The sequence below is a fragment of the Sinocyclocheilus rhinocerous genome, unplaced genomic scaffold (genome assembly GCF_001515625.1).
Source record: "Sinocyclocheilus rhinocerous isolate Xijiao unplaced genomic scaffold, SAMN03320098_v1.1 scaffold206, whole genome shotgun sequence".
In the NCBI taxonomy this organism is placed as follows: Eukaryota; Metazoa; Chordata; class Actinopteri; order Cypriniformes; family Cyprinidae; genus Sinocyclocheilus; species Sinocyclocheilus rhinocerous.
The window spans coordinates 217150-232971 of NW_015647488.1; the positions used below are offsets into that span (position 1 = coordinate 217150).

At 35.8% G+C, this 15822-nt stretch overlaps 2 protein-coding genes across 2 annotated transcripts in view; one reads left to right on the plus strand and one right to left on the minus strand.

Moving 5' to 3' along the window:
* Positions 1–1104: 1104 nt before the first annotated feature.
* Positions 1105–12716, minus strand: LOC107709263 (ankyrin repeat and MYND domain-containing protein 2-like). Its single transcript, XM_016513703.1, has 10 exons — positions 12557–12716; positions 7073–7137; positions 6209–6347; positions 5447–5545; positions 5208–5368; positions 3449–3663; positions 3231–3366; positions 2462–2590; positions 1843–1972; positions 1105–1604 (listed from the first exon to the last, which is right to left on the minus strand). Exons 1-10 carry the CDS (start codon positions 12645–12647, stop codon positions 1456–1458), a joined length of 1314 nt encoding a protein of 437 aa, XP_016369189.1. The 5' UTR covers positions 12648–12716; the 3' UTR covers positions 1105–1455.
* A 252-nt stretch (positions 12717–12968) lies between these two features.
* LOC107709265 (basic leucine zipper and W2 domain-containing protein 2-like) overlaps positions 12969–15822 on the plus strand; it is a 17845-nt gene continuing 14991 nt past the window's right edge. Inside the window, exon 1 of the mRNA XM_016513705.1 lies at positions 12969–13058. The gene's annotated coding sequence lies outside the window, so the exon portion shown is untranslated. The remainder of the gene's footprint in view (positions 13059–15822) is intronic.

Genomic DNA, 15822 nt, shown 5'->3' on the forward strand with positions numbered 1-15822 from the left:
TTTTTTTTATTGGTCTTTTGAAGTATTCTAATTTGTTGAGATAGTGAATTGGTGGGTTTTTGTTAAATGTGAGCCAAAATCATCACAATTAAAAGAACCAAAGACTTAAACTACTTCAGTCTGTGTGCATTGAATTTATTTAATACACGAGTTTCACAATTTGAGTTGAATTACTGAAATAAATGAACTTTTTCACGACATTCTAATTTATTGAGATGCACCTGTATAACGTCACCTCTAAATCTATAATCTATAATAACACTTTCTCCAGTGAAATAAATTCATCCCCTGTTGTCCTTTTACACAAAAATCCACCAACATATTTGTTTAGTACTCTTTTGTACTGTTTTTACTTGTAAACGGTACTTGATCAGTACATATTTCTCTCCTGATTCAGATGAGAAGACTTTTTCACTGGAGAAAGCAATATTATGGATAGAGGACTCGTATTTTAACCCGGAAACAACGATTTGAAGTTAAAAAAGTCTTGATGGAATTTTTACAAACACGCAGCTTTTCACTTCACAAGATGTTAATTGATGGACTGGAGTCATATGAATTATGGCACTGCCTCCCTTGACCAGAGCCAATTGATTTTGCCAGAGCTATGAGTAAAAAATATTTTCACATTTTCTCATTTTATTTGTTTTATTCTATTATTTTACTGTGTAGAATGAGTAAGTTAGGGCTAAATCATTTTTAATTAATGTTTTTAAAAATAAGCTCTATTCTCTCGTGACTCTTGAATCTCAAAGTATCACGTGAGTAGACTCTCTTCTCGTTCGATTCTTGCTTTTTTCAGCAGAGATATGCTAAATAAACAAAATGGATATTCATCGTTTTTTTTATTTTTATATATAAACCCACAACTAAAGATTGCAGAAAATGGTATATATGGTATGCAAAAAAAAAAATCAGAGATCGTGGTCTGCCGGTATGTGCCCCCCAGGCAAAAATGTGAAACTCCGCCTATAGCTGTCTGGACTCTCATTCTGACGGCACCCATTCACTGCAGAGGATCCATTGGTGAGCAAGTGATGTAATGATAAATTTCTCTAAATCGGTTCACATGAAGAAACAAAATCTACATCACAAATGGCCTGAGGGTGAGTACATTTTCAGCAAATTTTCATTTTTGGGGTGAATGATTCCTTTAAAGTGGTAGAGAAAATTCTCAAAGTTTTTCTTTATGTCCCTGGAGTATCAAACAGTTACCCACAGTCAAAATAGGATGTCCTTTGGTTAGAAGTTTGTCATGTGCTCTACATATCCTGTCTTCTGTGTGGTACTTACACAGGTTAGAATAATACAATCCAACACTTCTGTATCATGGTTTACGGTTTCCTATAAAATGCAGAGCACCAATCACAGCATAGCACAGCACGCTGCGGCTGACCTGGATGCCCGGTGGAATTCACCTGTACAAAGAAAAGACTGCCAAAATTTTTCTGTTTCTCAGTCCTTTCCAGCACGAGGAGGATCTTCACAGGCCTCGGAGGTTTCACAGTAGTCATCAGAAGGACTGTGCTGAAGTGCACACTCTGACAACCCCAGACAAAGAGCCAGCATGGAGCTGGCGGCATTCACTACATCACTGTCATCAGCTGAGAGGAAACAGAAAACACAAATGAAATAAGCTTCATACTTCACTTCTGAAACTCTTATAATGTAACATAAAATGACAAGAACAAAGCTTCCATAGTAAAGACCCTTGTTTTATCATCAATCCTTAGTCCTTCAATGTCATGACCAAATGCACTGATAAGATCCAGTAAGATCTAACTCAAGCAAATCAAGCATTTCGTAACTAACCAATGACGTGCTAATATGCTAACACTTTACCATTGCTAGAGAGTTCTCTCAGTTTGGGTTGGCGGTTGAATTGAGCATCTCTCTGTGGCACAGGGGTTTTGCACTGCCTCTTATGGGTGAACCAGTGCAGCCTCTGACACGTCTTCCCACAGTAGACCACCTGCAAAGAGATGTGAGCATTATGGGAAAACAGTGTTTCAGCAACATGAGAAACTCCAACATAATGAGAAGAGAGCTTACTTAAGAATACAAAACAATAATCCTTGTATAATGTAACTCAGCAGTGCACTTTAAATTCACTTTTGAAGCTATAGATATCTTTTAATTGTAATTTTGTTGCATTTCTGACATCAAAAGAAAAATTGGATTAGGTTGGTATAGCCAAATGGTCAATGATCTGGGCTTCTTAATTAAAAGGCTGTAGGTTCAGGATGTGGAAAGTTATATGCCTGAAGAGAAACCACATGCTAAATAGCAAATTCAGATCATTAGTATACTTTGCAGATTGTCATTATGTGTGATTAACTGTAAAATAAATCATATTAACAACATTTGTAAGTTTGGCTACAAAATGATCAAAAACGTCAATATTAATTGAATAAATGTTGATGGCAAGTCATGATTACTTAAGGAAAGAGGAAGCACATACCATTTTACAGAAGGAGCACTTCTTGTCAGCACCCCTCTCTCCACATGTAGCACAGTACTCCGTGTCCATAAGCACCATCTGGCCCGTCAATGCCTGGGTCAGAACCGAGAAGGCTGTGGGGACGTTCCCCTGGAAACAAGAGTGAGGTTGTGAAACAAAATGTTGACACATTTTTATAATTTGCCATCAGTCAGCAAGTTCTGAACATCTTCACTACCATTCAAAAGTTTGGTTTAGTGTTTTATTTACATGGACAAAAATTAGTAAAACAAAATAATATTGTGAAGTATTATTACAGTTTAAAATAACTGTTTTTGATTTGAATATTTTGTCAAATGTAATTTATTTCTGTGATGCAAAGCTAAAAACTGCTTTTCAGCATCATTACTCCAGTCTTCAGTGTCACATGATCCTTCAGAAATCATTCTAAGATGCTGATTTGCTGCTCAAGAAACATCTTTTATTCTTAAAAATAGCTTAATATTTTTGTAGAAACCGTGATACATTTTTCTTTGATGAATAGAAAGTCCAACAGAATAGAATGTCTTTACTGTCACATTTGATCAATTTATGCATCCTTGCTGATAAAAAATATATTAATTAAATATTAAAATATTCTATATGATGATATATTATTATTTTATATTATATTATTTACAATATTATAAATCTTTTTATTATTACTATTATTTAATAAGTGATTCCACATTATATGACCCCTTAAACTTAAAAAGGTGTCCATTTTTATATGTTCGAAAAGTGTACTGACAATTTCCACGGGTGCTATAATTCGGACCAACTGTTGCAGCAGGTTTGCCTCACAATAGGGAAACTTCTGGATACAATCACGGATGAATTTCTCCTGGTATTGAGGGAAGCCATCACCATCTCTTCCTTTCAGAAGGCTTGGGCAAAATAAAAATATATGTTTTTGTGACTCCATTTGCAAGACTCTCTAAGATGAAAGGACCGTAAAGATGAAGCCACCTCTTCAAAAGGGCGTCCAGGTTGTCATCACGTTCCTTCAGAAAGGCCAGACACTTCTGCAGCACGCAGCTGATGTAGTGCATCTTCATGGCCAGAACCTCATTCATGTCCTGCTGTTTCACACACTGCTCGCAGAGCAGATCCATCACACGGTAGCACTTCTTCAGCGCCACCACATCCACCAATAAGGGGTCCTCCTTCACCAGCATCACCATCTGAAAAAGCATGATGGAAAAATGGGCCTCAAAATATGAGAAGTGAATATAGCAGAGACACTAGCCTTACTTACAATGCAAGTTTCATGGAGGAAACATGCTCTCACGCTACATTATTCTGTTAACTGATCCCTGCTGAGTGTGGGATTGAGACACCTTACTCATCAGAAATCACTGGATGGGAGTCAGCTGAGATAGCTTACACAGATGCCATCTGAGATCTGCCACAAAGCACACACTCAAGTCTATACTAGAGCAACTGTGTATTAAATTACTAACACAAACCTTTGATTTGACACTCAGATGCCTGGATCTTGAAAATACAATTTCTGATTATTAGAAAAAGTCCTAATATTACCTATTTTGATGATGCTGAATTCAAACATATCAATAAAAATCACTCCACATACAGTTTTCACAAAAAATATTTTTCAAATTATATACAGTAGGTATCAGCTTTACTGCACTTATCAGAATGCAGAACAAAAGCAGTCAAATGTCAAAGATATACTCTGTCAAAGAACTTTACATAATTTTATTTTTTAAAAATCACAAAACTAATTTTCTGTTGCTTTTTGGATATAGCAAAATCCACAGATGAAGTAGAAAACATTTGGGTCTTGCTTGCATTTTCTTCTGTCACTGGCCATAATTCTAACTTTGAAATCAGGAATAGGCATACAATAATCATACAGAAATGTAATATATGACATATATTTCCCTATATAAATAGTTTAGCTATTAGGCAATATATCATTTTCACATAATACATTCTCTGGGTATATGAAGATTTAAGTTTATAACACAAATAAAATCACCATAGTAAAATCTGCATATGTTAATAATACCCATATGATTATTTTTATTATTTATGATGTATTATTATGTTTAATTATTATTATGCATTATGTTTTTACTTCACATGACAATATATTTCATATGGAAATTTAATATATGTACATAAGTTACATTTGCGTATAGGTAATGTCTTCAGAATCATTCATACATGTGACAATCTGTTGACAATTAAACCGATAATAGTAATCTGGCTCAGAGAAAGATAGAAATAATGCCAATTAAGGGATAATACAACTTCTTCACCTTACAGAAGGCACTATTTTTGGAATCAGTCCCCCAAAATCAGTAACAAACAAGTACTGGATTTCATTCAGCAAATATGATGCTGGGCGGTGTTATTTATGCATTTCATTGCAATGTCACATGCAAGTGTCATTCCATTTTTCATATATTATGCAATGAAGGTTGTTTATCAGAGCTGTAGGTATAACAGATATACAGAATTCCAAGCCTGTGTTGAAATGCAGGCCATGTTGTTGCTCTGTAATATCACGAGGATATATTTAGATGGAATAAAAGCAGGAGGGGTGTTCCTCCAGTCATGTGACCTTGTTTGGTATTCTTATGGGTCAGTGTTATAAAACCATAGGTTGCTGTGTTTCACTAACATTGTTTGGTTTGTGTGAGCATGGTGCTTTACTGCCGCTTGAAATCTGAGTTATATAAACACACTTGGCAGTTCTTACCTTGACAGGATTGAGGTTAGTAGTCATGATGATTTTGTGTAGGGGTCCTGCTAGTTTGGGGGGTAGTTTAGGTTCTCCCTCTGAGCCCTCGGGTCTTGTGTAATATTCCAGCCTCGCACGAGAAAAGAAATTGTTGATCACTGTCACACAGTCATGCTGACCTGCACAGGGCAGAAAGAGAAAGAGGTTAGTTATTAATTAGTAAGTAGTAAGTGTGCATATATATATGAATCACTCACCCACAAAAGCAGCCATCTGAGCAGCAGTTCGTCCTACGGAGTTGACCAGATCTGTCTCTGCTCCAGCATCTAATATCATCTCTGTAATTTCAGCATTACCTGTGGGATTAAAAGTGACAGTAAAGACCTTTCTAATATTAACATTACAAAATATTTATATTTTCAAATAAATGCTGTTCTTTTGAACTTCCTGTTCATCAAAGAATCCTGAAAAAATTTATCGGTTTCCACAAAATTGTTAAGCAGAACAACCATTTTCAGCATTGATTATGATGGGATTTAGGCAATAATGACATTAAACTTTCTTCATGTAAACACAATACTTCAATTAAATTGATGTGATTAAGCGCATAATCATAGAAACCATAATCGTCATAAAATATGTGAATAAACAGGCATGTAAACATCTTACTGTGATTATTTCCTTACTCTGATTGGAAATAATCACATTATTGGTGCACATGTAAATGTAGTCATTGATGATAATAAGAAATGTTTCTTGAGCAGCAAATCAGCATATTAGAAGGATTTCTGAAGGATCATATGACACTGACGACTGGAGTAATGATGCAGAAAATTCAGCTTTGCATCACAGGAATAAATTACATTTTAAAATATATTCAAATAGAAAAAACTTTAAATTGTAATAATATTTCACAATATTACTGTATTTTTGAAAAGGCATCACGTCAGTGAAGCTTTTGTACCTTTAAACGTTAGATGAAATGAAACTTGGTAGCATTACTATTGACATGAGTTTACCTGAGAGGCCAGCGAACATGAGAGCAGTATAACCATACTCATGCTCATTACAGTTGACATCAGCTCCGTGCTGCAGCAACAGTCTGCACATGTCTGCTTTGCCCTTATAGGCCGCATGCATGAGAGGGGTCATGCCATACTGAAACGACATGAAATGGCTTTCACCAATCTTTTCATCTGCATGACTCAAAAGCAAATGACATTTAGCCTTGTTCAATCCTCTCACAAATTGTGAAAATCCAAGAAATGTGTCTGCAGTATGGAGATTCTGACAAAACACTGGCACTTGCTGAGAGTGACATGAGCTGGGTGAGTCATAATCTTTGTTGCTCCTTGGATGAAGTCGAAAAACTGCGTTGGTGGCACAGCGAACAAGCTGCACATCTGATTTTGACAGGTGGGATACACTTATCACCTGCTGTTTCTAATCATTCTGGCCCCAAAAGGACCTCAAGTAGTCTGTAGGTTACATCTAGTGGCATGTCTCCATTATCACACCTCTTTAAGTACCATATCCGCCACTCTAGAGTCTCCGCCATATGCCGGAATAACAATGCGAAACATATGCCATCACCTCACCAGCCCACCAGCACTTGTTTACATAAGGGCTGATCGTCAAACAAAAAAAAAAACTAAATAATACCACTATTTACAGTGTAAGGCCTGTGTCTATGTAGTCAGGCTGCAGTAAAATAGCATAAACATTAATAAAAGTAACAATAAGTATGGGTTGTGTTTGGCCAGCCGCCCTATGTCTGGTTTTATGTTTTGTTGTGTTCCAGCTTGGTGAACCCCAATGAGCCATAACTGGTGCTTAAATGGCCTGTAAATTACTATCCATATTTATCAACTTTATGTTCTTACCTCATCCAGACAGTTAACACGCACATTTGGATTACTGAGCAGCTGGGTGGCCTCTTGCACATCACCTTTTGAGAAAACACAGTCTAGAGTTTACAAACTAAACATTAGGGATCATGGACAACTCATGATGATGAAGTATTATTACAGTTTAAAATAACTGTTTTTGATTTGAATATTTTGTCAAATGTAATTTATTTCTGTGATGCAAAGCTAAAAACTGCTTTTCAGCATCATTACTCCAGTCTTCAGTGTCACATGATCCTTCAGAAATCATTCTAAGATGCTGATTTGCTGCTCAAGAAACATCTTTTATTCTTAAAAATAGCTTAATATTTTTGTAGAAACCGTGATACATTTTTCTTTGATGAATAGAAAGTCCAACAGAATAGAATGTCTTTACTGTCACATTTGATCAATTTATGCATCCTTGCTGATAAAAAATATATTAATTAAATATTAAAATATTCTATATGATGATATATTATTATTTTATATTATATTATTTACAATATTATAAATCTTTTTATTATTACTATTATTTAATAAGTGATTCCACATTATATGACCCCTTAAACTTAAAAAGGTGTCCATTTTTATATGTTCGAAAAGTGTACTGACAATTTCCACGGGTGCTATAATTCGGACCAACTGTTGCAGCAGGTTTGCCTCACAATAGGGAAACTTCTGGATACAATCACGGATGAATTTCTCCTGGTATTGAGGGAAGCCATCACCATCTCTTCCTTTCAGAAGGCTTGGGCAAAATAAAAATATATGTTTTTGTGACTCCATTTGCAAGACTCTCTAAGATGAAAGGACCGTAAAGATGAAGCCACCTCTTCAAAAGGGCATCCAGGTTGTCATCACGTTCCTTCAGAAAGGCCAGACACTTCTGCAGCACGCAGCTGATGTAGTGCATCTTCATGGCCAGAACCTCATTCATGTCCTGCTGTTTCACACACTGCTCGCAGAGCAGATCCATCACACGGTAGCACTTCTTCAGCGCCACCACATCCACCAATAAGGGGTCCTCCTTCACCAGCATCACCATCTGAAAAAGCATGATGGAAAAATGGGCCTCAAAATATGAGAAGTGAATATAGCAGAGACACTAGCCTTACTTACAATGCAAGTTTCATGGAGGAAACATGCTCTCACGCTACATTATTCTGTTAACTGATCCCTGCTGAGTGTGGGATTGAGACACCTTACTCATCAGAAATCACTGGATGGGAGTCAGCTGAGATAGCTTACACAGATGCCATCTGAGATCTGCCACAAAGCACACACTCAAGTCTATACTAGAGCAACTGTGTATTAAATTACTAACACAAACCTTTGATTTGACACTCAGATGCCTGGATCTTGAAAATACAATTTCTGATTATTAGAAAAAGGCCTAATATTACCTATTTTGATGATGCTGAATTCAAACATATCAATAAAAATCACTCCACATACAGTTTTCACAAAAAATATTTTTCAAATTATATACAGTAGGTATCAGCTTTACTGCACTTATCAGAATGCAGAACAAAAGCAGTCAAATGTCAAAGATATACTCTGTCAAAGAACTTTACATAATTTTATTTTTTAAAAATCACAAAACTAATTTTCTGTTGCTTTTTGGATATAGCAAAATCCACAGATGAAGTAGAAAACATTTGGGTCTTGCTTGCATTTTCTTCTGTCACTGGCCATAATTCTAACTTTGAAATCAGGAATAGGCATACAATAATCATACAGAAATGTAATATATGACATATATTTCCCTATATAAATAGTTTAGCTATTAGGCAATATATCATTTTCACATAATACATTCTCTGGGTATATGAAGATTTAAGTTTATAACACAAATAAAATCACCATAGTAAAATCTGCATATGTTAATAATACCCATATGATTATTTTTATTATTTATGATGTATTATTATGTTTAATTATTATTATGCATTATGTTTTTACTTCACATGACAATATATTTCATATGGAAATTTAATATATGTACATAAGTTACATTTGCGTATAGGTAATGTCTTCAGAATCATTCATACATGTGACAATCTGTTGACAATTAAACCGATAATAGTAATCTGGCTCAGAGAAAGATAGAAATAATGCCAATTAAGGGATAATACAACTTCTTCACCTTACAGAAGGCACTATTTTTGGAATCAGTCCCCCAAAATCAGTAACAAACAAGTACTGGATTTCATTCAGCAAATATGATGCTGGGCGGTGTTATTTATGCATTTCATTGCAATGTCACATGCAAGTGTCATTCCATTTTTCATATATTATGCAATGAAGGTTGTTTATCAGAGCTGTAGGTATAACAGATATACAGAATTCCAAGCCTGTGTTGAAATGCAGGCCATGTTGTTGCTCTGTAATATCACGAGGATATATTTAGATGGAATAAAAGCAGGAGGGGTGTTCCTCCAGTCATGTGACCTTGTTTGGTATTCTTATGGGTCAGTGTTATAAAACCATAGGTTGCTGTGTTTCACTAACATTGTTTGGTTTGTGTGAGCATGGTGCTTTACTGCCGCTTGAAATCTGAGTTATATAAACACACTTGGCAGTTCTTACCTTGACAGGATTGAGGTTAGTAGTCATGATGATTTTGTGTAGGGGTCCTGCTAGTTTGGGGGGTAGTTTAGGTTCTCCCTCTGAGCCCTCGGGTCTTGTGTAATATTCCAGCCTCGCACGAGAAAAGAAATTGTTGATCACTGTCACACAGTCATGCTGACCTGCACAGGGCAGAAAGAGAAAGAGGTTAGTTATTAATTAGTAAGTAGTAAGTGTGCATATATATATGAATCACTCACCCACAAAAGCAGCCATCTGAGCAGCAGTTCGTCCTACGGAGTTGACCAGATCTGTCTCTGCTCCAGCATCTAATATCATCTCTGTAATTTCAGCATTACCTGTGGGATTAAAAGTGACAGTAAAGACCTTTCTAATATTAACATTACAAAATATTTATATTTTCAAATAAATGCTGTTCTTTTGAACTTCCTGTTCATCAAAGAATCCTGAAAAAATGTATCGGTTTCCACAAAATTGTTAAGCAGAACAACCATTTTCAGCATTGATTATGATGGGATTTAGGCAATAATGACATTAAACTTTCTTCATGTAAACACAATACTTCAATTAAATTGATGTGATTAAGCGCATAATCATAGAAACCATAATCGTCATAAAATATGTGAATAAACAGGCATGTAAACATCTTACTGTGATTATTTCCTTACTCTGATTGGAAATAATCACATTATTGGTGCACATGTAAATGTAGTCATTGATGATAATAAGAAATGTTTCTTGAGCAGCAAATCAGCATATTAGAAGGATTTCTGAAGGATCATATGACACTGACGACTGGAGTAATGATGCAGAAAATTCAGCTTGGATCACAGGAATAAATTACATTTTAAAATATATTCAAATAGAAAAAACTTTAAATTGTAATAATATTTCACAATATTACTGTATTTTTGAAAAGGCATCACGTCAGTGAAGCTTTTGTACCTTTAAACGTTAGATGAAATGAAACTTGGTAGCATTACTATTGACATGAGTTTACCTGAGAGGCCAGCGAACATGAGAGCAGTATAACCATACTCATGCTCATTACAGTTGACATCAGCTCCGTGCTGCAGCAACAGTCTGCACATGTCTGCTTTGCCCTTATAGGCCGCATGCATGAGAGGGGTCATGCCATACTGAAACGACATGAAATGGCTTTCACCAATCTTTTCATCTGCATGACTCAAAAGCAAATGACATTTAGCCTTGTTCAATCCTCTCACAAATTGTGAAAATCCAAGAAATGTGTCTGCAGTATGGAGATTCTGACAAAACACTGGCACTTGCTGAGAGTGACATGAGCTGGGTGAGTCATAATCTTTGTTGCTCCTTGGATGAAGTCGAAAAACTGCGTTGGTGGCACAGCGAACAAGCAGCACATCTGATTTTGACAGGTAGGATACACTTATTAACTGCTGTTTCCAATCATTCTGGCCCCAAAAGGACCTCAAGTAGTCTGTAGGTTACATCTAGTGGCATGTCTCCATTATCACACCTCTTTAAGTACCATATCCGCCACTCTAGAGTCTCCGCCATATGCCGGAATAACAATGCGAAACATATGCCATCACCTCACCAGCCCACCAGCACTTGTTTACATAAGGGCTGATCGTCAAACAAAAAAAAAAACTAAATAATACCACTATTTACAGTGTAAGGCCTGTGTCTATGTAGTCAGGCTGCAGTAAAATAGCATAAACATTAATAAAAGTAACAATAAGTATGGGTTGTGTTTGGCCAGCCGCCCTATGTCTGGTTTTATGTTTTGTTGTGTTCCAGCTTGGTGAACCCCAATGAGCCATAACTGGTGCTTAAATGGCCTGTAAATTACTATCCATATTTATCAACTTTATGTTCTTACCTCATCCAGACAGTTAACACGCACATTTGGATTGCCGAAGAGCTGGGTGGCCTCTTGCACATCACCTTTTGAGAAAACACAGTCTAGAGTTTACAAACTAAACATTAGGGATCATGGACAACTCATGATGAGCCACCATTTTATTGGATGGTCTACATACCCAACTGCACTTTGTGTAAAGACACTTAAATTATACTGAAGGTATTTTCAAGACATCTACCCTTTTCAAATTATGCAAGGTTTCAGTAAAATACAGTTCTGAGACAAACAAAGATGAACTAAATTGGTTAGTTTATAGATGTGAATTACGTAAACAAATCTGACATCTAATATCAAAGTCTGTATAAAGTGAAATGGGCACTGGATATTTTTTTATGTTTTTGAAAGAAGTCTCAGCAAGGCTATACGTTTATTTGATCAAAAACACTGTAAACACAGTAATATTGTGAAATATTATTACAATTGAAAATAACTGTTTTATATTTGAATGTATTTTAAAATGTAATTTATTCCTGTGATGCAAAGCTGAATTTTCAGCGTCATTACTCCAGTCTTCAGAGTCATATGATCCTTCAGAAATCATTCTAATATGCTGATTTGCTGCTCAAGAAATATTTCTGATTATTATCATTGTTGAAAACAGTTGTGCTGCTTAATATTTTGGGGGAAACTTTATTTATTTATTTTTGCAGGATTCTTCTGATTATAGAAAGTTTAAAAAAAAAAGTATTCATTTTAAGCAGAACTCTTTTGTAATAGATATGTTTACTATGTCATTTTTGATCAATGTAATGTGTTTTGCTGAATAAAAGCGTAAAAACAACAACAACAAACTTTCTTGACCCAAAACTGGTCATAATATCAGAAAGGCCTTGTAACTAAACAAACAAGAGAACGAATAAATAAACATCCAACCAATTTAATAGACTAATTGATATAAATAATCTATAGAAAGTAGAAAGTCTGGTTCTAAGGAAACACACACACACACACACAGAAGAAAACTGAACAGTGATTTCCAGTACCTGCAGCAGCTACCTGTAGCATCACTCTCTCTTCAGCTGTCAGCTCACCTTTCCTTGCAGGGGTCAGACTCGTCATATTGACACCGGTCATTTGTTAATATTGTTAAGGATAAATGGTATATGGATGTGAAAACTGCTTCCTCAGAATACAAACCTTATAATACAGAGCTCAAAGTAAAAAGGAGAAAGCATCCTTGGTTCATACCACTTTGGACATTAAAAAGAGGGGAGGGTGGAAATCCGAGTGACACGATGTTAAAAAGCCGTAATGAATATTTTAGGATATAAACGTCTATTTTATAAAACTCTATTGTAAATACATATTATTTCTTTTTCCATTCAAGAAGATTTAATTATTAATTGCAGTAGTAATTCATGTCGTGCGAACTACCCCTCTCAAGAGTAGATCAGTCCAGCTGTACTTAACTTGCCTGCTCGAACTGTCGCGTGAGATACTGCGCGAAGCGTTGCTCGAGATTATCACAGGCAGAATCACAGACAGGTAAGTACAATCACATGATGCGCGATGTTACTATTCGCCTGATTCGTGTCTGATTCTCTCGTGCTTCTTCTGAGCAGCAAGCTTCTGAGCGTAACCTGTTGGTCTCGAAAACTGAATTACTGATTTCAGAAGCTGAATAAACGCATGTGCAAAAATGATTCATTTGTAAGCAGAGGGAGGCATTTAACTATAGATGAAGTCAGATTACTTGGTTATTTATGAAACCGTGTTGTAATGATTTTAAGCACTTTTCTGAACAGGTCGACAGCTTGTGCTTACACGAGCGCACAACAAAACTCTTTATTATTTCAGGGGATCAAATAAAAAGTATGCATGTTTTTCGTGTGTATGTATTAAATATCTGACTGTAGAATGTGCAATGCTGAATGTAAAAGATAAAAACATATTTATGTAATAAAAATATATTTTAATCTTAAAATATGAATGCCCTTGAACTATATGCGTGAAGTATAGTGCAATAAAGTGTAATATTTATAGTAATAATTATAGTTTATATAATATTTATATCCTGTCAAAGCTTCCGTCCTGTGTTGTGTCCCAGCAACTCATTCCGATTTTGAAACCAGGTTGCATTCTCTTCCAGGAATGCCATAGCCTGTGTGTTATTCTTGGCACTGAAGCACTTATAAATTGGGACCGGTGTAGTGCCGAAATTTGCACCCTGCCAGATTATGCACCCCCTAGTATTGGTAGGTTAAGGGTTAGGTGTGGGGGAGGGGTTAAGATTAGGGGTGGGGTTAGGATTAGGCAATCAGGTAGCGATTTCAAGAGGGGGTGCATCATCTGGCAGGGGTGCAGAATTCGGCACAACACCGGCGACAGTAGCACACAAACACACACAAGTGTGTGTCATGGAACATAAACCTACAGCTATATGGCAGCACAGACAAGTCTGCAAGAACATATTCTTGTGGTTGCCAAGTGCAGTGTGATGTTTGTCCTTGTTTAATTGGTTTTATGACAAGGAATGCCACTTGCACACTGTGAGAAAAGATGGGTTGAATCAGCAGTGTGGTACAGAGTGATTCTGATGGTTTGTAAGCCCCACTCACTCCTCAGGGACTGTTGTAATCTAATTAAAACCCAACTCTGACTTTTGACTCTCTGGAGCGTCTCAGCGACACTGGTACTAAGCGATCCTGTGTGGTGTTGTGCTCTGGACATCCTCCACTTGAGCTGATCTAAGAGCAGTTTACTGCATTGCCTGCTGTAATGGATTAGGGTTTGGTGACAATCAGCTAAATCATCCCCTTTGTGGGCTCATCCCTGGTGAACGTGGTTGATATCATTTTTAAATCACACGGGACTTGCACATGAGTACATATTGTTCAGAGCTGCGTGAAAGGACTCAATGTTAGAAAAACACTGAGCCATTATGAACAATGCTGTTTAAAAACAATTGTTCTGATTTCAATTAAATTTCACTGTGAGTCACAAGTTCATGCAGCTTTGAGGACACATCAAGGGTATTCTTTGTGTGGTAGGCCTATGAAATATAAAATATGCTCTGTTTAAGAGAACATTTTATATATCTATAATTATATATCTATTCTATATTATCTGTTATTGTAGAGCAGCATTGCAGAATATGGATGAGAAGACTCGCCTCCTCTGACTGCTTATTTTAGAAAAATATTTTTATATGTAAAAAAGTAATACATTTGCACAACTATTTATACAACTGGGATTTATCTTTTTTTTTTTTTTTTTTTGTAGGAGGAAAAACAAATCATTTATTTTTATTTTAAAAGATTGTTTTGCGCTTTAAGGAGATGTGTAAAAAAAATAAATGAACCATATACGGCCAAGGGAAGGTTAATACCCCAAGGTAGGGCAAGAATCAAACGGGGTGGAAAATCATCCAGCCCTGTTGCATTCTGGGTATGGTTCAGTCAGTGCCTTTGGTACATCTTTTTTGGCCTCCTCTGTTGTTTTCTTGGTGTTTTCAACCCTTTAGTTCTAGAAAAAGCTGTCGGAAGTGTCTTGGGCTTTTGCTCACCAAAGCTGCATTTATTTTTTCATTTATTTACTATGTTGATTTGGTGCTCAAGAAACATTTCTTATTATTAGTGTTGAAAACAGTTGATCTGCTTTATATTTTTGTGGAAAACCGATTTTTTTTTCAGGATTCTTTGATGAATAGAAAGAGGCTTTAGACTTTACTGTTGCTCGATTTAATGCATCCTTGCTGAATTAAAGTATTAATTACTTAAAAAAAAAAAAAAAAAGCTTACAGACCCCAAACTTTTAAATAGTAGTTTATATGGGGGGTATTAATAATAAACTAATAAGAATTTATTAGTTTATTAAATTATTTAATTTAATTTTAAGTTTTTTTTTTTTATTAGTTTAAATGTTTGAGTGTGTGTGTGAATGAGTGAGTGAGTGTGTCCCAGCACTGGGTTTTAATGTTGCTTTAATGCATCCTTGCTGAATTAAAGTATTAATTACTTAAAAAAAAAAAAAAAAAGCTTACAGACCCCAAACTTTTAAATAGTAGTTTATATGGGGGGTATTAATAATAAACTAATAAGAATTTATTAGTTTATTAAATTATTTAATTTAATTTTAAGTTTTTTTTTTTTATTAGTTTAAATGTTTGAGTGTGTGTGTGAATGAGTGAGTGAGTGTGTCCCAGCACTGGGTTTGCACGAGTTAGTGCACTTTCAGGGCTGGGTTGCGGCAGGAAGGGCATCCGGCATAAAAAAAAAACATGTGCCAAATCAGTTGTGCGGATCACTCC